At 38.8% G+C, this 24,721-nt stretch overlaps 1 protein-coding gene and 1 long non-coding RNA gene across 2 annotated transcripts; both read left to right on the top strand.

The window, feature by feature from the left end:
• Positions 1-509: 509 nt before the first annotated feature.
• Positions 510-1,643, top strand: LOC130460745 (uncharacterized). The gene is made up of 2 exons (XR_008920862.1): positions 510-947; positions 1,448-1,643. It is a non-coding gene; the product is annotated as an uncharacterized lncRNA (long non-coding RNA).
• Positions 1,644-20,171: 18,528 nt separating this feature from the next.
• Positions 20,172-23,956, top strand: LOC130460744 (uncharacterized). Its single transcript, XM_056828256.1, has 3 exons — positions 20,172-21,898; positions 22,018-23,030; positions 23,114-23,956. Exons 1-3 carry the CDS (start codon positions 20,506-20,508, stop codon positions 23,717-23,719), a joined length of 3,012 nt encoding a protein of 1,003 aa, XP_056684234.1. The 5' UTR covers positions 20,172-20,505; the 3' UTR covers positions 23,720-23,956.
• The last annotated feature ends 765 nt before the right edge of the window (positions 23,957-24,721 follow it).

Below are 24,721 nucleotides of genomic sequence, written 5' to 3'. Positions count from 1 at the left end.
TCATACGTTGATGAAATATTTTTGTGTTTCTGTCTTTCTGGGTTAGCCAAGATTTCCGTGCCATATTTTTCCAATTATGTTGCCCAATTAATAAGATTTTCTCCCTTTGTTTTAGCATTCGAATAAGGTGATGTTGGAAGTGTTGAAAGGTTGACTTATCAACTTAGCTTATAGTTCTGTGGTTTTCACCGCATTTGCTTTTAGTTTCGTTGTTTTGATGGTGTACTTACCTTTTGCACACTTCTTTAGTACTTCTTTGATGTTCGAAAATTTCCTTCTAATTCTAAAGAATCTTGAACCTTGAACATTAGTGGACCATCCTTTTTTAACTACTTTGTGGGAATCTTCTTCTAATGTCTATGAGTTTTGAAACCTGAATAGTCTGTTGGAGGGTTTCAGAATTGACCGAGATTCAAAGAACATTAGGGCATGATCGGATCTTGTGAAGGTTCCATACGTAACATAAGAAAGGGGGAAGCGGTCGTGAAAAACATTACTTGCAATTAGGGATGGCAATGGGTCCAAGACCCGACCCAGATTCGGTTGGACCCGGTCCATTTTTATGGGTCTGGGTCCAAGAAAATTAGACCCAATGGATCTGGGTCGGATCTGGATCTATGAGTTGTGGGTCGGGTCTGGATCTGGGTCCAAAAGTTCCAGACCCAGATCCGACCCAGATCCGATATGGGATCCGAACTTTTTTTTAAAAATAAAATAAATTCTCTTTTAGTTTAATCTAACCTAATTAAATAACCTAAAGAACAAATTCTCTAAAAACTTAAATCGCCGCGTCTACTGAACCCTTCGTCCCCTACCCCCCTCTCTCTTCGCAATCTCTGATGATGGTCATTGGTCCGACTAACCAGAAGTCGATGTCGTCCATGTAAATCCAGTCCATGTAAACCAGAATTTGGCAAAGAAATTAAGGATCTGCTACCTTTCCAGAGGTATCATATTTTCTCTACTTCTCTAGTCCTGAAACTCCCAATCTTGAATAATTTGAGTTATTTGACTTTCAATTTTTGTTAATATTACAGATCTACGGTTAACGGTTAATAAAACTCTTGTTAAATTGTTTAATATTTTTTTTACGAAATGTACACAAGCTGGGGGGAGTAGGAAGAGTTGTGATATTGTGAACTTGTAATTTGTAAATTGGTATGTGAAATTATGGTTAGAATCGGGGGTAATAACCAAGCCTTTAATACAATAATACATGATAATATAATAGTAGCCGCATTGGTTATTGACAAGTATAATAAGAAAAGAAATGAATTTGGTATGGAATTGAGTCGAATAGTCGGTTCATTTTCATAAGGTTGAGATGTTAGTGGTTATTAGATAGGAATTGGAATGCATGACATAAGTGAAAATCTTGTTGGTAAGTTAGTTTTTCGTTTCAATCTGAAAATAATATTTTTTTTCCCCATATATTTTTAATTGACAGGATCTTGATGATGATATAGAGGATTAAGAGATATAGAGGATTAAGAGCATATTGGACGATGAAAATTGGTGCGATGGTGCAAGCTACTAAGTTATTGTGTGATGATTTGCACTTTGCTAATTATTTCCTTGAGTTTGTAGCTTTGTACTAACTATTTTCTAATATTTGAAGGGAATGCAAATGTATTCGACTAGAATTTTTTTCAGACAATTGTAATGAATTTTGTCATAGATTCGAGCAATATCATAATTGATATATACATAAAAAAATCAGGGCAATTTTATATATAATGTAAAAAATTGAGCAGTTAAAATTATAAGCTTAGACCCATTTAGGACCCAGATCCGACCCTAGACCCGCTAGATCCAGTGGATCTGGGTCTGGGTCTAACTTTTTTAGACCCAATGGATCTGGGTCGGATCTGGATCCACCTCTCAAAAATCGGGTCTGGATCTGGATCTAGTTGGACCCGGTCCAGATCCGGCCCATTGCCATCCCTACTTGCAATAACTCCATCTAGCCTTTGGTAGAGACCATGTTGTGAATTTGTTTCCAGGAGAACTATTGTTGGAGACAACTGATATCTATGGCATTAGTCTGAGCAAGAAATTGATGAAGGACTCTACATTGGTGCCTGGTAATTGGGTTGCCCCCTATTTTGTCAGTTGTAGACAACAACTCAATAAAATCCCCTAAAAGTATCCATGAGGGGATACATTTTCGTAAAAAGTGGTAATTGCATCCCAAAAACCATCTTTATCTTGGTTTTGAGCTGGGAAATAAGCCCCTGACACTAAAATTTGTTCAATAGTTGGTTTGTGGAGGATCTTTAAATGTGTCCATCTGTCAAATAGAACATGACTTAATACTTGAATGTTATCATTATTCCAACATATCCATACTCCACCACTATGATTCGAGGGGTTTGTTGTAATCCCCCGTAAATTTATAAATTTTATTAATATATTTTAACGTATATTATTTATATTTAAATAGAATTTATGAATTTTAAGTAATAAATATATAATTAACGTATATTTATTTTATTTTAAGTACGTTCTAAATATTTAACGATTTTTGAATTTTATTATATATTTAATGTATATTTAATTTTATGTAAATATATTATAAATATTTTAACGATTTGTGCAATCAAGAATAATTTTAGAATTTTAAGTTGAAAAGAATTTGAATTACGAAAATTGATTGAATTTAGAAAACGATCCTATTCAGTTTTGGATTCGAATCATAAAAGCTAAATCCTAATTCTAGCCCACTTGGGAAAGCCCAACATTAAAACCCAAACCTCAAAACCCCACCCAAACTATTTTCACGTAAAACACCAAAGCCCTTCCTCCTCTCTGTTTCACGTACAAACAAACCACAAGCAAGCCCTCAACCGTTTCTCTCTCTCTCCTTGCTTCAACATCCACGACGCACAAACCCTGCCCTCTCCTTGTCGCCGCCGTCCAGCCAGTCACGCCGGACCACCGTCGTCCCTCGCCAGCCGCCGGTAATTCCCCTTCTCCTTCTCTCTCTCTTCGTTCTCCTTCTTTTCTTTTTCTGGATTTTTTCGTCCTCCCTCACCATTGCTTCCCTCTTGTTTAAGTTTCGCGCAGCCAAGTCGTGAGCCTCCCTCGCCGCCAGCCGTCGTCGCCGCGAAAGGTCGCCGTTGTTGCACGGTAGTTCGCCCATCCTCCCTTCTCTTTTGTCTTTCGTTCTCGTTCTTTTTCTATTTCGTTCGTGGCACTCATTCGTGCCCTGTTTATGCCGACAGCAACCGCCGCCCACCAGTCGCAACCACCAACCCAGCAGCTGCCGCGCCGCCGTGCCCCGGACCGCCGGCCGCCCACTCTCTTCTCTTTAGTTTGGTTGTTTTCTTAAACCCTAAGTTATTTAAATGTTTAATTAAGTTTATTAATTTAATTTATGTTTCTTGAATTAAATTTATGACTTTTTATGAAATTTCAGATTATATGTTGTTGAAATTAATTTAATTATTTTCAGATTTATTAACTACGTTTAATTTAGGGTCTTAATGAAGTTTTATTAATTTAATTCATTCTCCTTGAATGTAAATTATAAGTTATCATGATTAAATTATATTTTCATATTATATATTATGTTTAAATAATAAATTTAATTTTCAGATTATGTAATTGAATTGAAATAAGGAATTTAATTATTAAAGCATGGATTTTTAAGGTTTTAATATTCTAAAATCATAATAGAATGATTATATATTATTAAAGCTATTATTTTTATGATTTTAAGAACGTTGATTATGTTTTGTGGACGTTTGAAATAATTTTATATTGCTGGAAATTTTTAAAAGGGATGTTTTATTGGAGTTTAGAACGATTTGGGATCATTAGTTTAATAGTTATTATGCTTGGAGGTTATTTAGTTAAGTTTCGATATTGGGGATGGTTCAAAATATGTTTAGGATATATTTGGAATACTTTAGTATTGCTGTAAATTGTTGGAAATTGATTGGAGAATTTTATTGGTTGTTTTTAGGCGGAGAATTCTTTGTGGGCGAATTTTGAATTCGTTAAAGTGGCATATCAGTTTGTTTACACAAGGTACGTACATGCCTGTGTGCTTGGATGTGTGTTGTATTGAGAATATGATGAATATATTTATGAACTTGTTTATGTTGGAATTTCATGTTCAATGTCGTTGAATTAATGCGTTGAGCATAGAACTTTATTTATAAGAATTGAATCATGTTAGCATGGAATATTGATGTAAGCATGTTGGTTTTGTGGAACTTTATATTATTTAATATTGGTTTAGATCTTTATTGATCGTTGTTCCTCTTTAGATTTTCACTACTTTATAAGGGCCGAGGACCTTGTTTGGTAGTTGAAACTTATAACTATTAAAGGTTTTTAAATATGGATAAAGGAAAGATTAAAATAGTTGGAATTGGCTCTTGGTTGAATGTTGTGATCGCTGGTTTAATTCAAAGATAAAAGAAGTTGTGTTTACTTGTTGAATATAATATTTATGTTTGATGAGTCATAACCAAGTATTAAAAGTTAAGTCATGTAAAGTGAAAATGAGTAGCAATAGCTTTAGACTGTGCACGTCTAAAGTGACGGACAATCAGGAGTTGGGGTCATGGGTAGCCTATGGCTTTTTCTGGGGCCGGATTGATCACCGGTTCTATTTTTATTTAAAAAGTCCCTCGATATCGCAGGTCATTGGGGTTTACGGAGTCGCGCCCGTACCTCGTCTTCCTTAGTGAAGAAGAAGAAGTTTCTAGTAGTCAACTCAGTCCATTGACTATTTCAATTAAAATAATGTTAATGATACAAAGGTCTAGTTCAGTCAAATATAGTCTTCAAGTCAATATATCTTGATTATCCTTGCTTATGTTTTATTTAGTACCATGTTAGGATTGTTCGTTTAATAGAATCATGTTAGGATTATTATTGATTTAGTATGTAGTACTCAGCTTTGCTGATTACGTGCTTTTGCTTGTGCATGTTGATCATGGCTATGCCTTATTGATCCTGTGATGACCCAATCTTTGGTGAGCAGTCTCTAAGGATCAATAAGCATTGTCCATCTGCAGGTTTGAAGATGTTGCATCATTCGGATCGGGAATAGAGAGCTTGTATTTAGTTTTGATTTGCTAAGTTAACTTGGGTTTGTTAATTGGGACTTTAAACTTGTCGTACTATTTATATTTCCTTATTTTCGTTGGATGATTTTTGGGATTAAACCTGTAATCGATTATTTATAAACCTAAAGTTAGTTTTATGTTTTCCGCTGCAAAATTCTGAATAAGCCGTTACGTTTTCACACGGGCGATAATGCCTTGATAATTCTCTACGTTTTATATTAAAATGTTGTTTTAGAAAAGAGAGAATTGTCGGGGTGTTACAAAGTGGTATCTAGAAGCTAAGGTTTTACTTTAATAAATTTTTAGGCGCCTAACTATCTAGTTATTTAAAATAAATTTCTTAAAAAATCGAGATTCTACGTATTATAGTGTTCAAAAATTGGTACTTTTTTTTTGGGGGGCCGATTTCCTTTTACCTTGTTTGAAAGTATACGATATTCCTTATTTACGTTCGAAATCAAATTATTTTTCCAAGTTAAAGTGATACTTTCGACATTTTTATTTTTCTTATTAATTATTATTCAAACAAATAAATAAAAATAATATGAATACATTTTTTTTAAAAAAAGGAGTTCAAATATTTTTTTAAGTTGTTTCAAGAGTTAGAATTCGTTAATTAGGAAATATAAATCTTTTCGAATTAATAACTTTATTCTCGAATTTATTCGCTACGCATTTTCTTAACTTATTTCATTTTATTTATTTTATATTTTTATTTATGTTATTATTCTATGTTATAATTTTATTATATTTTCGTTCTTTTATTTCGTTATATAAATGATTCTAATGCTTTAGTTTATGAGAGATGGGTAGTATAAGAAGGGCATATAATATAGAATTATATGTGCATTAGTAGCTAGTCAATGATAAGAAATTGATTGTTATGTATGTGCATGTGCTAATTGTTTAAGTGTTACATTTACAAGTGCATAAAGAATTGTTTGATTCCACCAAACTTATTGATTATTGAACCTTGTTTATGTTTTGGCTGGAAAATCGTTAGTGAGACCTTGAATTGTTTATTTCAGGAATAAAATGTTTCTTTCCAAGTACACCAATATAGGATCCTTCGAGAAACTTGATATAGAAACCCCAGATATTTACGTAAAAAAAATTGTGTTTGGATGTGAATATAATGCTAAAGTTCAAGGGCAACCTATCTTAATGAGAAAGAATATCATAGCAGCCACTATCATTAATTGCTTACCTAACAAATTTCCATACCTAGAACTCAAGGAAAAGTTTAAAGACATGCATTCTGATAATGGAACTCCAAACTTGGCTAAGTATGGAACTTGGGATGGTAGATGGAAATATGATTCAGAAATTCTGACCCCCATTATTGAAGCGGCAGAAAGTGGGTTTAGAGACGGTAAAATCGTAGGGAGTCATGTTGGGGATTCAGTTACAGAAGAACCTATGGGAATAAGTGTAAATAATGAACTAGAGGAAAATGATGTAGCTGTGGAGAATGAGAATGTAGGTGTTGAGGCAGAGAATGCTAACCCAGCGGCTCATGAGCCAACCATTGAGATCTCTAGTGATTCGGATGCAGAGCTCGAAAGTGAACAGGAGATGGAAAGTGAGCCTAATCAAGATGAAGACATGGGTGAAGATGCAAACCCTGAGGAAGACCCCGATGAAGATCCTGAAGAAGAGTTCGATGATCTTGAGATCTAAATTTCACTCCGCAAGTTTCAGGAGCAATGGATAGGCAAAAGGCCACAAATATTTTGAAGTCATAAATAGTTAATTAGCTCTTTTATGTTTTAAAGAATAAGTAGCAAAGCTACAACTGTTTAAGGTTTAAGTTTATTGAAGTTTGAAATATTCTTTATTATTTTCAAGGATGTAATAAACCTCTATAGAGTTAGCAATAAAAGTTAAAGTTTTCAAGGAATTGTTCTTTATTCTATTTTGAGGATTCCATAATACCCCAACCTCTAGGTAGTACGTCGTGGATTAATCTTCCTATTGGTTGCATACTCAGTGTGAGTTGTGGATCAATTCAATTGCCACAAAAATATTAAATGATTTGAGTACATAAAGGAAGTGAGGGCCAATCTAGACCCTCATGACCAATATGATTCAAAATGTTATGCCTTAGGTGTAGTGTGTAAATGTCTTTCGTGAATTATCGAGGATGATTATTTTTCAATGATTATTGCATCTTGTAGACGATCGTTGCACCTTCGTAAACGATTGTCGCGCCTTCGTAAATGATGTGTATTAATGTGAACATTGTTGGTTGAGGCGATCTTTATGGTCAATTCAAGTATTAAATTGTATGGGATAACGTAAGTGATGTTTTAAACCTAAAGTAGAATATACTAATTGCAGGTCGCGTTCTAGAATGGCCAACAACAATGATCTAGCTGCTGCGATTCGCCTCTTGGCGGAAAAGCTAACCCAAGAGAGAACTGAGCGCCCCGACTCTGCAGGGGAAATGTTTGAAAGACTTTCTAAGGTTAAGCCACCGTATTTCAAGGGGCAAGCCGACCCAACCTTCCTGGAAAACTGGATTAGGGAGTTTGAGAAACTATTTGAGACTGTGAGTTGCCCTGAAAGTATGAGAGTAAGTCAAGCTGTCCTTTATCTGAAAGATGAGGCCGACCTTTGGTGGAGGGAAAATGGAAATAGACTAAGTGCTGTTGCGGGATTCAATTGGGATTCATTCATAGTTGCCTTGAGGGGGAAGTTTTATCCTCCTTTTATGAGAAAGCAGAAAGCGCAGGAGTTCATCAACCTTAGGATGGGGAATATGACTATTACTGAATACTATAGCAAGTTTATAGCTTTATCGAGGTTTGCACCTGAGGTTGTAGCTACTGAGGAGCTGAAAGCTCAAAGGTTCGAGCAAGGGCTGACTGATGAAATTCAACTAGGATTAGGTGGGGAAACTTTTACATCCTTAGACATAGTGTATGGGAGAGCTGCTCATATTTATGGTCTGCAGTCTAGAAGGGACAAGAAAACTTTGGTAATTGGGGAAAAGAGAAAAGATTTTAATACTGGGGGTAACCAAGAAAACTTTAAAAGGAATAGAAACAGAAATGGGAATGGAAATGGAAATTTCCAAGGAGGAAACAATCAGGGGCACCACAACAACTCGAACCCATCTGAGAGAGTGCATCATTGCAAGATGTGCAGTAACAATCACCCTGGTAAGAACTGCAAAGGAGAATTAGTGACCTGCAACTATTGTCAGAAAAGGGGGCATAGGGAGTATGAGTGCTTCACTAAGCACAGAAAGGAACAAAATAGTAATGGAGGTGGAAACCAAGTGAGGTTTAACCAGTCTGGAGGTCAAAATTCAAAGCCTGGAGGGGCACAAAACAATCAAGAGTGTTGTAGATTAAGAGTTTTCAAGGCTAAAATGAAGAACAAGAAAGTAAGACTTACGGAACTTGTTGTGCCGTGGTAACCAAACCACTGCCTTGAAAACGAGATTCGGTGCAACCGGGGTGCACAATTGTATTCACCGATTCGTTCCCTAAGGTTTACACAACCCTCAACACACAATGGCACTCTTGGGTGTGAGATGGAGTTACCAGAACTTATGCCCAAAAGAGAGGAAGAAAGGGAGATGATAAGGGAATGATTTTTCTGTAAACAAATCAAGAAATGAAGCATGTATTTATAGGATTAGAGGAGAATACAAAACAACCCAAAGAAACCAAAGGACTCAAAAGAATCCAATGGTATTGAATCACCAATTAAATCCATGATAATGAAGGGTTTATAACCCCCATAATCAAGAGAAATAATGGACCAACTTAATCATCATAATCAGAATGATAATTGTCCATAAATCATACATAAAAGGTTATCATAAAAGAGGAATCCAAAGAGAAGATAAAAAACGGACAACACTAAGAGCCGATCTCGAAACCTGCCGGTTTCTCAAAACCGGCCGGTTTTCGGTGCACTTCAAAAAATGCCTTTTAAGTCCGTTTTTCAACTCACGCTCGAAACCTGCCGGTTTTGGAAAACCTGGCAGACAGGTTTTGGGAAAACCTGCCGGTTTTCCAAAACCTGGCAGGCAGGTTTTGAGCGATTTTCCATCTTTAAATTCCAACAATCCCCCACTAAAGATGAGAAAAGATATCAAATGGAAGAGGAAAATATTGGGCATAAGAGGAGATCAATACATAGCATTCGGTGTTACATTTAAGTAAATTAAAACCAAATGTTTAGTGAAGTGGAACAATGACTTACAAGTCCAAGGGTGGACTAACCTTGAAACCCTTAAACTTTTGATCAAAGAGTGGACTAACCTTGAAACTCTAAGATTTAAGTCAAGCCCCCCACAACACATACATCACCCCAAAGATCTAGTAAACTCCGCAAAGTGAACGCGTTTTAAGCCATGCGTTTACCTTAGTTCTCATGGAAGCTCTAGGAAACCGCCCAAGTTTCCATGGAAGATGGCGAGTCTTCACAACCACGTAGGTGAATCCCTTGTGCTTCTCAATAGCACAAAACATCTCTTAGGATTCATTAAGAGTTTAAACAAACTCAACCTCCACATAAATTACAACGGTGGATTTCTCAAATGCTTAGCTAGAGCACCTACCACGTAAGTATAAATCCATTAAGAATTCCAACGAATTCAACCTACACTAAGCATTACAAACACAAACTGCCATAGGAATGGAATATTAGTAATGCTTATCATATTCACTTCATGGGCTTAAGCCCCATTCCCCTCGACGAGTCAAGAACTTGGTTCCTTGCCAACCCCTTAGTCAAAGGATCCGCCAAATTTCTTTCGGACCTTACATAGTTCAATGCAATCACTCCATTTTTGAGTAGTTGCCTCACCGAACTATGTCTAAGGCGTATGTGCCTCTTCTTACCATTATAGTTGCTATTATTAGCCACACCAATTGCCGCTTGAGAATCACAATGCAAGGATACCGAGGAAGTTCTCTCCCCCCACAATGGGATATCGGCTAGGAGGCTCCTTAACCAATCCGCTTCTTGACCTGCCAACTCAAGAGCAATGAATTCAGATTCCATGCTGGAGCGGGCTAAACATGGTTGTTTCGAGGACTTCCATGAAATAGCACCTCCACCCAACATAAACACATAACCACTAGTAGAAACCACTTCATCATTATCGGACACCCAATTAGCATCACAATAACCTTCCAAAACATTAGGAAAGCGATTAAAATGCAAACATACCTCCATGGTACCCCTTAGGTACCCAAGTAATCGATGAAGTGCTTTCCAATGTTCACTACTAGGATTGTGAGTATATCGACTTAATCTACTTACCGCATAGGCAATGTCGGGACGTGTGCAATTCATCAAAAACATTACACTTCCTATTACCTTGGCATATTGCTCTTGAGATACGCTTGAACCCTTATTCTTTGTAAGCTTTACACTTGCATCATAAGGAGTCTTACATGGCTCCACATCATAGCAATCGAACTTCTTCAAGATTTTCTCCACATAGTGAGATTGACTCATTGAGAACCCATCCTTGGATTTGGTCAAACGAATACCAAGGATCACATCGGCTTCACCTAAGTCCTTCATTTCAAACTTAGTAGACAAAAAATCTTTAGTGTAATTCACAACCTCAAGGTTAGTGCCCATAATAAGCATGTCATCAACATAGAGACAAATAATAACACAAGAGGAATCAAACACTTTAGAATACACACAAGAGTCCGAAGAATTAGTCACAAAGCCATCACTCCTAAGAGTACAATCAAACTTTTCATACCATTGCTTAGGAGCTTGTTTCAAACCATACAAAGACTTTTTAAGTCTACACACCTTATGCTCTTGACCCTTAACTACAAAGCCTTCCGGTTGAGTCATGTAAATTTCCTCATCAAGATCACCATTAAGAAAGGCCGTTTTAACATCCATTTGATGGACCACTAAGTCATGAATTGCCGCTAAAGCAACCAAAGTCCTAATGGTGGCAATCTTAGTCACAGGTGAGTAGGTATCAAAAAAGTCAATTCCCTCTTTTTGAGTGAAACCTCTAATAACAAGTCTAGCCTTAAACTTATCAATAGAGCCATCGGGTTTCTTCTTCTTAGTAAAGATCCATTTATTACTTATGGGTTTAGACCCCTTAGGCAAATCACATAAGTCCCAAGTATGATTAGACATGATTGAATCTAATTCACTTTTAATGGCCTCTTTCCAAAAACTAACATCTATGGATTTCATAGCTTCACTATAAGTCTTTGGGTCTTCTTCTAAGAGAAACAAAGAAACAACAATTTCACTCAAATAATCCACATCAAAGTCTTCTACAAGAAAAACGGTCAAGAAATCTGGTCCAAAGGTAGTCTCTACTCTAAGCCTTTTACTCTTCCTAGGTTGGACTTCTTCCACTATAGTGGGAGGAGGAGGAACACTAGGACTAGGCAAAGAAACATCCAAAGGCACATCAACACTTGACTCATGCACATGAGAAGACAAAGAGGATTTCAACGGGAAAATATGCTCAAAGAAAACTGCATCCCTAGATTCACAAATAGAATGATCACTCAAAAGCATGAATCTATATGCGGCACTATTATGAGCATAACCAATGAACACACAATCAAAAGTTTTAGACCCAATGGTGGTTTTCTTAAAATCTGGAAAAGCAACCTTTGCTAAGCACCCCCACACTTTCAAAATACTCATGTTAGGACTATAACCCTTCCAAAGCTCATAGGGTGTCTTATCCAACTTCTTATGGGGCACTCTATTGAGTACATAACAAGCGGATAAAACCGCCTCCCCCCACATGTTGTTGGATAATCCGGAACTTAGAAGCATGGCATTCATAGTCTCTTTTAAAGATTTGTTTTTCCTTTCGGCAATACCATTTTGTTGTGGGGTGTAAGGAGAACTTAGCTCATGGATAATTCCATTGGTTTCACAAAATTCTTTTAAAGACCATTTTCCATATTCACCACCTCTATCGGTTCTAACTCTTTTGATTTTAAGGTCAAGTTGATTTTCAACCTCGGCTTTATACTTTAAAAATGCACTTTCGGCCTCATCCTTAGTTTTCAAAAGATATACTTTAGTAAACCTTGAAAAGTCATCAACAAAAGTTATGTAGTAATTTTTCCCTCCTCTACTAGTAGTGCAATTTTTAAAGTCCGCTAAATCCGAGTGAATCAACTCTAACAATTTAGTACTTCTCGTTGTCACTTGCTTAAAAGGTTTCTTAGTATGTTTGGCCTCAACACAAATAGGACATTTAGAGGCTTTGTCAATTTTATCAAAAGAAATTAAGTTCATGTTTTTTAACTTTTCCATGTAAGAAACATTTAAATGTCCTAATCGATTGTGCCAAACATCCATAGACTCAACGATGTAAGCAAAAGAAGAAGTACTTTCATTATTGTTCAAAACATTCAACACAAACAAGCCTTCACTAAGGTAGCCTTTCCCAACAAAGTCTCCATTCTTAGAGATAACAATCTTTTCCGCCTCAAAGACAAGTTTTAGGCCGGCTTTGTTGAGAAGGGCACCCGAAACAAGATTCCTCCTTAGGGAGGGAACATACAAGACATTATTCAAAAACAAAGTTTTTCCGGAAGTGAGTTTAAGGTGGACCTTTCCTTTGCCAAGAACTCCGGCGGTGCTACTATTTCCCATGTAAACATGGTCTCCATCGGTAGCATCCTCAAATTCCGTCATGATAGCCTTGTTAGCACAAAAGTGTCTTGATGCTCCCGTATCCAAGATCCATTCTACCTTGTTCTCCACCAAATTGGCTTCAACCACCACCGCGGCTATCACCTCATTCTTTTCAACAAGGTTGGCTTGGGAGGCACCATTGGAGTTGCTCTTGTGGCGGTGATCACATTGATAGGCTTTGTGTCCTATCTTTCCACACACATAGCAAGCTCCTTTGGTCTTTTGAATCTTGTGGTTGTTAGTGAAGTTTCCTTTGGTTGAATGATTTTTCTTCTTCCCTTTGAACCTGTTTTTAGCCATAGGAGCACTAGATTCAACCAAGTTAGCTTTAGAAGAATTCAAAGAAAGGGATTCAAACTTATCCTTGAGGCGATTAGCCTCTTCGGTCCTCATATGACCAATGAGTTCTTGAAGGTTCATGTCCTTCTTCTTGTGCTTCAAAGAATTGCGGTAGTCATTCCATGATGGTGGAAATTTCTCCAAGAGTACATTAGCTTGGAGAGTTTCACACATCTTCATACCTTCACCCAAGATGTCGGTGACGATGTTCTCGTAATCATGGACTTGATCCATGATGGACTTGTCATCCGTCATCTTGAAATTGATCCACTTACCAACAACATACTTTTTCTTACCGGCATCATCGGCTCCATACTTCTTTTGCAAGGTGTCCCAAATGGACTTGCTTGACCGATTGGTGATGAGGAGGTCAAACAAGATTCCATTCACATGATGGAGAATGTGAGCCCGAACAAGTTTGTTGTCTTTCTCCTTCTTGGTCAATGCTTCGGCCGCCTTCTTGACATCTTCCGCCGAAAGGGAGGGATCCGGTGCTACCGCCTTGCTTGCTTCAATTGCTTCAATCACATCCTCATAGAGCACATAATCTATTTCAAGTTGCTCAAAAAAGATCAATAATTTTTGTGACCATCTCTTGTAGTTCTTGCCATCAAGAGGCTCCAACTTAGAGAGGTCGGGAAGGGTCTTGTTCATCATAGAGTTAGCCATAACAATAGACATAATATCTCGTTTTCAAATTGTTGTAGATTAAGAGTTTTCAAGGCTAAAATGAAGAACAAGAAAGTAAGACTTACGGAACTTGTTGTGCCGTGGTAACCAAACCACTGCCTTGAAAACGAGATTCGGTGCAACCGGGGTGCACAATTGTATTCACCGATTCGTTCCCTAAGGTTTACACAACCCTCAACACACAATGGCACTCTTGGGTGTGAGATGGAGTTACCAGAACTTATGCCCAAAAGAGAGGAAGAAAGGGAGATGATAAGGGAATGATTTTTCTGTAAACAAATCAAGAAATGAAGCATGTATTTATAGGATTAGAGGAGAATACAAAACAACCCAAAGAAACCAAAGGACTCAAAAGAATCCAATGGTATTGAATCACCAATTAAATCCATGATAATGAAGGGTTTATAACCCCCATAATCAAGAGAAATAATGGACCAACTTAATCATCATAATCAGAATGATAATTGTCCATAAATCATACATAAAAGGTTATCATAAAAGAGGAATCCAAAGAGAAGATAAAAAACGGACAACACTAAGAGCCGATCTCGAAACCTGCCGGTTTCTCAAAACCGGCCGGTTTTCGGTGCACTTCAAAAAATGCCTTTTAAGTCCGTTTTTCAACTCACGCTCGAAACCTGCCGGTTTTGGAAAACCTGGCAGACAGGTTTTGGGAAAACCTGCCGGTTTTCCAAAACCTGGCAGGCAGGTTTTGAGCGATTTTCCATCTTTAAATTCCAACAAAGAGAACTATAATAAGTCTGCAAATGATCACAACAACTCGAATAAGGCTCCAGGAAAGTTGTACATGATGAATCAGAATGAAAATGAACGATCTGCCGATATAGATTCTGGTACTTTTCTATTAACTCCGCGCAAGTTAAGCATTATTTAATTCGTGGTGACTTGTTCTTTTGTTTCGTCATCTGTTGTGAAAAGTCTAAAATTAGTAGTTTTAGTGAAACAAGAATTTTGAGGATAGAATTCGTCGAAAGAAATTTTGGTTAGTTATTCCCTGAGGTGAGTTACGAGGGCGTAACTCGTTTTCTTTAAGGGGGGTAGAATGCGATAGAAATTCGCGTTTTTTTACCTATTTTATGGCATTTTTATGCATTTTTATGCTTATTTTAGCAAATTTTACAAGTTTAGGCAAAGCAAATAGACTCTCCGCATAAGAAAAGGTGTTCACGAGTAACACAAACAACTTTGAGTTGGCAAAAGAGTGCACATATGTGGCACAAGTACTTCTCTAGTAAGAATAAGTTAAAAGCTTTTGGGGAAAATGTGGGAAATTTCGTATCAAGTTTCGGGACGAAACTTCTTTTAAGAGGGGTAGATTGTAATCCCCCGTAAATTTATAAATTTTATTAATATATTTTGACGTATATTATTTATATTTAAATAGAATTTATGAATTTTAAGTAATAAATATATAATTAACGTATATTTATTTTATTTTAAGTACGTTCTAAATATTTAACGATTTTTGAATTTTATTATATATTTAATGTATATTTAATTTTATGTAAATATATTATAAATATTTTAGCGATTTGTGCAATCAAGAATAATTTTAGAATTTTAAGTTGAAAAGAATTTGAATTACGAAAATTGATTGAATTTAGAAAACGATCCTATTCAGTTTTGGATTCGAATCATAAAAGCTAAATCCTAATTCTAGCCCACTTGGGAAAGCCCAACATTAAAACCCAACCCTCAAAACCCCACCCAAACTATTTTCACGTAAAACACCAAAGCCCTTCCTCCTCTCTGTTTCACGTACAAACAAACCACAAGCAAGCCCTCAACCGTTTCTCTCTCTCTCCTTGCTTCAACATCCACGACGCACAAACCCTGCCCTCTCCTTGTCGCCGCCGTCCAGCCAGTCACGCCGGGCCACCGTCGTCCCTCGCCAGCCGCCGGTAATTCCCCTTCTCCTTCTCTCTCTCTTCGTTCTCCTTCTTTTCTTTTTCTGGATTTTTTCGTCCTCCCTCACCATTGCTTCCCTCTTGTTTAAGTTTCGCGCAGCCAAGTCGTGAGCCTCCCTCGCCGCCAGCCGTCGTCGCCGCGAAAGGTCGCCGTCGTTGCACGGTAGTTCGCCCATCCTCCCTTCTCTTTTGTCTTTCATTCTCTTTCTTTTTCTATTTCGTTCGTGGCACTCATTCGTGCCCTGTTTATGCCGACAGCAACCGCCACCCACCAGTCGCAACCACCAACCCAGCAGCTGCCGCGCCGCCGTGCCCCGGACCGCCGGCCGCCCACTCTCTTCTCTTTAGTTTGGTTGTTTTCTTAAATCCTAAGTTATTTAAATGTTTAATTAAGTTTATTAATTTAATTTATGTTTCTTGAATTAAATTTATGATTTTTTTATGAAATTTCAGATTATATGTTGTTGAAATTAATTTAATTATTTTCAGATTTATTAACTACGTTTAATTTAGGGTCTTAATGAAGTTTTATTAATTTAATTCATGCTCCTTGAATGTAAATTATAAGTTATCATGATTAAATTATATTTTCATATTATATATTATGTTTAAATAATAAATTTAATTTTCAGATTATGTAATTGAATTGAAATAAGGAATTTAATTATTAAAGCATGGATTTTTAAGGTTTTAATATTCTAAAATCATAATAGAATGATTATATATTATTAAAGCTATTATTTTTATGATTTTAAGAACGTTGATTATGTTTTGTGGACGTTTGAAATAATTTTATATTGCTGAAAATTTTAAAAAGGGATGTTTTATTGGAGTTTAGAACGATTTGGGATCATTAGTTTAATAGTTATTATGCTTGGAGGTTATTTAGTTAAGTTTCGATATTGGGGATGGTTCAAAATATGTTTAGGATGTATTTGGAATACTTTAGTATTGCTGTAAATTGTTGGAAATTGATTGGGGAATTTTATTGGTTGTTTTTAGGCGGAGAATTCTTTGTGGGCGACTTTTGAATTCGTTAAAGTGGCCTATCAGTTTGTTTACACAAGGTACGTACATGCCTGTGTGCTTGGATGTGTGTTGTATTGAGAATATGATGAATATATTTATGAACTTGTTTATGTTGGAATTTCATGTTCAATGTCGTTGAATTAATGCGTTGAGCATAGAACTTTATTTATAAGAATTGAATCATGTTAGCATGGAATATTGATGTAAGCATGTTGGTTTTGTGGAACTTTATATTATTTAATATTGGTTTAGATCTTTATTGATCGTTGTTCCTCTTTAGATTTTCACTACTTTATAAGGGCCGAGGACCTTGTTTGGTAGTTGAAACTTATACCTAATAAAGGTTTTTAAATATGGATAAAGGAAAGATTAAAATAGTTGGAATTGGCTCTTGGTTGAATGTTGTGATCACTGGTTTAATTCAAAGATAAAAGAAGTTGTGTTTACTTGTTGAATATAATATTTATGTTTGATGAGTCATAACCAAGTATTAAAAGTTAAGTCATGTAAAGTGAAAATGAGTAGCAATAGCTTTAGACTGTGCACGTCTAAAGTGACGGACAATTAGGAGTTGGGGTCATGGGTAGCCTATGGCTTTTTCTGGGGCCGGATTGATCACCGGTTCTATTTTTATTTAAAAAGTCCCTCGATATCGCAGGTCATTGGGGTTTACGGAGTCGCGCCCGTACCTCGTCTTCCTTAGTGAAGAAGAAGAAGTTTCTAGTAGTCAACTCAGTCCATTGACTATTTCAATTAAAATAATGTTAATGATACAAAGGTCTAGTTCAGTCAAATATAGTCTTCAAGTCAATATATCTTGATTATCCTTGCTTATGTTTTATTTAGTACCATGTTAGGATTGTTCGTTTAATAGAATCATGTTAGGATTATTATTGATTTAGTATGTAGTACTCAGCTTTGCTGATTACGTGCTTTTGCTTGTGCATGTTGATCATGGCTATGCCTTATTGATCCTGTGATGACCCAATCTTTGGTGAGCAGTCTCTAAGGATCAATAAGCATTGTCCATCTGCAGGTTTGAAGATGTTGCATCATTGGGATCGGGAATAGAGAGCTTGTATTTAGTTTTGATTTGCTAAGTTAACTTGGGTTTGTTAATTGGGACTTTAAACTTGTCGTACTATTTATATTTCCTTATTTTCGTTGGATGATTTTTGGGATTAAACCTGTAATCTATTATTTATAAACCTAAAGTTAGTTTTATGTTTTCCGCTGCAAAATTCTGAATAAGCCGTTACGTTTTCACACGGGCGATAATGCCTTGATAATTCTCTACGTTTTATATTAAAATGTTGTTTTAGAAAAGAGAGAATTGTCGGGGTGTTACATTTGTGAATAGAGTTTTTTTGGAACCAAAGACGCTTTGTTACTAACTTACTAGTCGCATTGGAGGTCATTGTTTCTAGCACAAAAACAATATATGGGCGAAAGATAGTCGCGTAGAAGAAAAAAGAATATGGCCTTAAGCCCATCCATTTCAAAGCAGATCAATAGTTCGGTTCTTAAGTTTACAAAAACACACAAAGACCAAATGCTGATGGGGAATTCAGTCAACAGTCCGGTTCTTAAAATTATACAGTGACCAACTAACATGCCAAGCTTAGTATAATAAGGGGGAAAGAGGACCAAATGTAAATAAGCACACAAGAAGTAGCCGCATTTGGGCATTTAAGACGGGATCAAGGATGCCAACTAGATGCACACTAGGTAAGTCTGATAAACACAGCTTGCAATACTGGGCAAAAGAACATAGCTAATAGGAGAAAGGCAATTGACTTCTCGATATACGTAGAAGAATTAGGAGAGAAAGTCAACAGGCAGAAGCACAACTGTTTGATAGAGTACATAATCCTACTGAACAAGAAGGCAAGATAGTGTAAGACACTATACATTCTCCAGAAAGAAGGAGAGTAAGGGCCCTTAGGTAAAAGGAGAAGAGATCCTTTTACTGCATCATAAGGACTACCCAAAGTGGTAGTGATCTGATAACTAACTTCAAACTTACAAAGAGCTTCCTATACCATGGGTACCTCTATTTGTACGGTAGCCAAAAAAGACTACCAACTAACACAAAATCCCAGACCAAAGATCATGATACTAGGAGCCATATAATCCAAATCAGAATTAAACTTTAAAAAGGCAGGGACAACAAAAGATTAAACAAACTTAAGCAAATTCATATCATTAAGAGATATTGCTACACTTGTAGAGCTGATATACAACATAACAACTACCATAATACAACACCAGGTTGCAAAATAAAAAACAGTCTTACAAAAAATATAAGTAAAAAGCTGCAGGAGCAATTACAATGGATAAGGCAACCTGGAACAATACTACTAAATCCTAAAGGAATAAAGCACCGGCTAAGACTGGTTAACATACCTGACAAAAACCACCACCACCCAAAAAACAAGTGTAGCCAATAAATCATAACCAATCAGCTGAGGATGAGGGAGAGATGTTACTGTTCCGGTATGATTTGGGAACGGTTGGAGATGTCTTGCTGGTTGAGTGCTACTGTTATCCTGTTGATATCCTGCGCAGATAACAAAGATGAACTAGCCTCGAGGGTGATTCGAGGATCCCCCCTCCGATGCTAAAGTCAGATATGATGAGTGATAAGTATTTTGGTTTTAGTGGAAATGATTGTGTTTGCGTACCTTTTGTCATAAATGAAGCCCATATATATAGGCGCGGGTCGGGCGTACGGACAAATGGGTCCTACCCGATTGATAGCGACCCGTTGACCTCTTGGTTTGGTCACGTGCCTCCCCCCTACCGGCTTGTAAGAGATGCTGGTAGGGAATAATAACTGCTGATAAGGATTAATAATAACTGGTCACGTGCCTCCTTAACAGTTTGGCGATGCTACCAGCCAGCTGGTAGCATACCCGTACAACTAGCCCCCTCGGAGTGAGCATATCTGTCTTGACTGATGTGCTTGCTCTGAAAATAGTGCTCTCCCTACAACTAGCCCCCTCAGACTGCGCGCTTTCCGCGAAATGCTGGTGTGTTTATGTGTTAAGTGCTGATTAGCTTTCTCGTAGTGAATACCACCTGTAATTTCGCTGAAACTAAGCAGATAGGGTGTCCTGCTCCCTCTTACCGATATGCTCCTTTGGGGATGCTTGGACGCTGACTAGTCCCTTTGAGATTTTGGATGCTGACTAGCCCCCTTGAGATTTTGGATGCTGACTAGCCCCCTTGAGGTTTTGGATGCTGACTAGCCCCCTTGAGGTTTTGGATGCTGACTAGCCCCCTTGAGGTTTTGGATGCTGACTAGCCCCCTTGAGATTTTGGTTTTTTTTTTTTTTTTTTTTTTTTTTTTTTTTTTAGGAAGTATTTTGAATTTGTACCGCTTAAATTTATTCCACGTGTGATGCATCTGCGTGCTATGCGACGCGTGTCGCTTTATCATTTTATTTCAATGGCTGAGATTTGCTCTGTCCCTTCAACTGCCTTTAACTGTCAAATCGCCCGTTTTCCTCGATTTTTGACTATTTAACTTTCTTTTCTTAAAACATCAAAACACTTTCGCTCTTTTCTTCAAACTTTTCTCTCTCTTTCTCAAATCTTCTCCTTTGTTCCTGCGAGTTATTTTTTCGGCGTTGTTTCTGTTGCTGACTGCGGTGCTTGCGGAAGTGTTGTACCTCGGTTCTGGGCTGCTAAATTTCCGTTGTGCGAGAAGGTATAGTCTTTTTTGTTTTTGTTTCTTCCTTCGTATAGGTTTATATTTGGGTGCAATGTCGAGTGAGCGAGATAGTGATAATGTGTTGAGTGGGGCTGGGTATGACGATGTTGACCCTGCGTCTACCTCTGAGGATGTCAATTTTGAGGATGATGATAAGCCGTCTGCCTCTGACTATTTTGAGCCGTCTTGCGAGGATGCTGCAAAGGAATTACAGGCTCACATGCGCAAACAGGTACGAGCCGACATTCGTCATGATTTGAATTTAGTAGATAATTGCGAAACAATCCCGGCAGTGGATGCTCCCTCTATTGCCCTTGAGTACGAACTTCGATCATGGACGCAATTTATGGACCCTGCCGGTAAAGGATATGGTGACTATGGCACTAATTTTGGCAATGTTGTTGTGTCTCTCAACCAGGATGCCGTCAGGGGTGCCCATCTAGAGGACGTGGCTGGTGGGAGCCGTCAGATGGATGAAGGGGAGGTTAGCAGTCGTGCTAACGATGTTGCGGGATCCGATAACTCCGCCGGTAGCGTTGGGGGAGATGATGAGGATGCAGGGGATTCAATTTTGGAGTCTGATGATGATATTGGCCGGTTGTGGGATGATGGTGAAGACGTGACCTCTCTGTGTGAGCAGGTTTTGAGAGAAGGGGATCTGGATGTGGAACCAGATTCCGATACGGAGGAGATGAGCTACAGGGTTGAGAGTCCTCCTCCTGCTGGTAGTGCCGTTTACAAAGCTAAAATAATCAAATCTTTCCGTGATAGGGCTATCAAAGACGACCATCCGCGCTGGGCCAAAGAGTATTTGAAACTGCCCAAAGGGTACCGTCTCGTGATTCCTGCTGAGGGGAGTGTGATTTTGGATTGTCCTCCTGATCATATCGGCGTGTATGCCCATCATCTAGATTTCGGCCTCCGATTTCCTCTTCATCCTTTTATAGAGAAGGTATTCCGGGCTTGGAATGTATGTTTGGCGCAGGTAACGCCTCAGGTAGTGAGGAATGTTGTGGCTTTTACCTGGCTGCTATCTTTTAAACAATGGCCCCAAACCATTAATCTGTTTAGGCGGCTGATTTGGTTGAAAAAGTACAAGAAGAAGTCTGGATGGTGGTCTTTTTACACCAAGGCAAGCAAAATGACAGTCAACCCCAAGCTGTCTAGCTGTAAAGATTGGGAAAAGAAGTTCTACTGGTTGAGAGTGCCTTCTGATTTCCCCATTCGGACTCGCTTTCATCTCCCCCGTCCTCATATGAACCATTACCCCATTCGGGAGTTGGGTTTCAGGGAGAAAAGGGCCCACCAGTTTGTGTCCTGTTTGCATGTTGACACCGGTTTGCAGAAGTCTGTGACCGTTCCTAAGTACTGGTTGCCTCCTGCTAAGTATATTTTGGGAAATGGGCCGCTGTCTGCAGTTGGCTTGTGCCACACCCATACTCTTGGTATGGTCGTGGGGCTGATAGCTATATCCCCCTCTTATGTTGTTTAAGTATGCTTTTCTTGTTTTGTACGCATTGTTGTTTGTCTGTGTTTAAATCTTTTGTTTGTTTCTTCTTACCAGGTCTGCATACTCTCAACTTTGCTATTCTCGGTTTGGGCAAAGACGGTCGTCCTACTACCAACAACCCTCCCAATCCGAAAGGTGTGTTTTCTACTCTGTCGACCTACGCAACCCAAGCCAACAAAAAGCGTGGTTCGACTCGGGAGGAGGTTGCGAGTGAGTCTCCTGCTAAGAAGACAAAAAGATTAAGCTCCATACCAGCTCCCAAACCACTTTCCATCCGTGCGCCTACTGGAGTTGTTTTCAAAACGACTCATACTGCTCCTGACAACCCTGCTCCAAGACCTGTCTTCAAGACCGTCCATACTGCTCCTGACATGGCTGGAGGTTTTAAAAGTTTGGATTGCGGTCGTGGTGCTGCCCTTACTGGCAGGCGTCCTCGCGATCGTAACCAACCCTTCACTCGGGTGAATCGGTCTCGAGTGGACGGTACTACGCAGCCTGCCCCTGATAAGTCTCAGCAGAAGTCTCCTGAGAAAGGTTTTGAATCAGCTGCCGATGTGAACATCGCAGGCCAAGGGGGTGATGCTGTTGCGGATGTTGAGCCGATAGCCCAACCAGACTTGATGGTTGTGGATCTTATGACTCCAACCCGTCAGAACCAAGAGCAAGAGGTAAATGATACTGATGTTGCTGGTATGGGCCAGAAGACTCCTCCTCTCATGCCTCCTACTCTTCATACTTCTTCTGGGTATGTTCGCCCTAGCCAGAGTGCTGGTACCAGCTCTGGTCTGAACATGGGTGTCTTTGTCCGTCCTGGGGAGTGGATTGAGAAGACTTCGATTTGCCTATCCCCCAGGAAGATGAAGTACTTTGAGGTTCCTCCTGGTGAGCCTGATGAACCCTGGAACCCTAAAATCGATCTTCTTCGTGGTGAGTCGATACTCACCGACGACTGCAAAGGGGGTGGTTGTATGGGTTGGAGGGCTTTGAAGGATCTGGCTACTCCTCGCGACAATCCTGCTGCTGAGATTGACGCGCCGGCTGCCCAACATATGAATGATATGCTCAAGGTATGCAATCGGTGTTGTTTTTATGGTATGCTTTTTGTATATACATGCAATCGGTGTTGTTTTTGACGAATTGTCTTTTGTAGGCCTGCAACTCTGCTGTGGAGCTTGTGAAGCTGTACCTCTGCTACCAGGAGCAGAATGAAGACCTTCAGAAAAGGCAGGCTGATCTGGAGAAGCAGGTGAGTGACGCCAAGCAAGATCTGGACCAAAAAACTTCTGAGCTGAAAAGGGTGAAGCAACGCAACGAAGAGTTGGAGAATGTTGCGAACAAGCTGGAGGCAGAGGAGGCCAAGAACAAAGAGCTGTCTGAGAAGTTGCTGGAGGCGGATGAGAAGGCCAAAGCTGCTTACAAAACCGGTGCTCGGGATGGTGCCTTGCGATTTTCTCGGTCCCAGACCTATAGTAAGCGTATCACGGATAGTCATAACGGTGGCTGGTTTGCTGCCCACCGTTGTGGCGTTCATGGTATTGGCCTTACCAAGGAGGACTGTGAGGATATTGAGTATGCTTTCCTGGTGGAGGAAAAGCACAAGGTACCAACCGGTTTGGAGTCACAGATCATTCCGGAGGAGATCATTCAGAATGCTGATCCCTTGACTCTCCCTCCCATTGAGCTGAAGGAAGAAGACTACCTGGATCCTGCCCTGCTGTCTTCCAGTACCAACCAGACGGATTATCAACAAGTTTGAAGGTGCGGGCAGTCATCACCGGTATCATCCTGTGGTTCATCTGGCGTTGCTGCTTTTAAAGATTAGTTTATTTTTTTAGACGCACTTTTGGTATCAGCTGTTTGTGGCACTTTTTGCCCTGGGATATTTTATGTTTTGTTTTTGTAAACTTTACCTTGTGCCATTTTTTATCAGCTAACAAATGTCAGTTTTGGTGTTGGCTGTCGAATTTGCTTTATTCAGATGGTGTTGCTCTTATGCTTATGATATTGTGTTGTTTGTTTTATTTTTCTATTTCATGCTTGCCCTTATTTATGCAATTGTGCTGTTTGAATCTGGTACTTTACCCCGAGTCAGCAAGCTGATAGTAGCCTTGCTGACTTACTTTAAGGGTTTTGAATCATGATGTTTGACTATACATTACCCCGAGTCAGCAAGCTGATAGTAGCCTTGCTGACCTACTTTAAGGGTTTGATTCGTATCACCCCGAGTCAGCAAGCTGATAGTAGCCTTGCTGACCTACTTTAAGGGTTTGAATCACGATTTTTGATTATACATTACCCCGAGTCAGCAAGCTGATAGTAGCCTTGCTGACCTACTTTAAGGGTTTGATTCGTATCACCCCGAGTCAGCAAGCTGATAGTAGCCTTGCTGACCTACTTTAAGGGTTTGAATCACGATTTTTGATTATACATTACCCCGAGTCAGCAAGCTGATAGTAGCCTTGCTGACCTACTTTAAGGGTTTGATTCGTATCACCCCGAGTCAGCAAGCTGATAGTAGCCTTGCTGACCTACTTTAAGGGTTTGAATCACGATTTTTTGATTATACATTACCCCGAGTCAGCAAGCTGATAGTAGCCTTGCTGACCTACTTTAAGGGTTTGATTCGTATCACCCCGAGTCAGCAAGCTGATAGTAGCCTTGCTGACCTACTTTAAGGGTTTGATTCTTCTGCTTTGAATTCCTCGACTTTCTTTCATTTCATGGACCATAACAGGCCTGGCTCAATCGGCCTTTTTGG

The sequence above is a fragment of the Spinacia oleracea genome, chromosome 5 (assembly GCF_020520425.1).
Source record: "Spinacia oleracea cultivar Varoflay chromosome 5, BTI_SOV_V1, whole genome shotgun sequence".
Taxonomy (NCBI): domain Eukaryota; kingdom Viridiplantae; phylum Streptophyta; class Magnoliopsida; order Caryophyllales; family Amaranthaceae; genus Spinacia; species Spinacia oleracea.
Note: the sequence above shows the minus strand (reverse complement) of the source record. Positions and strands in the feature narration are given on the sequence as shown.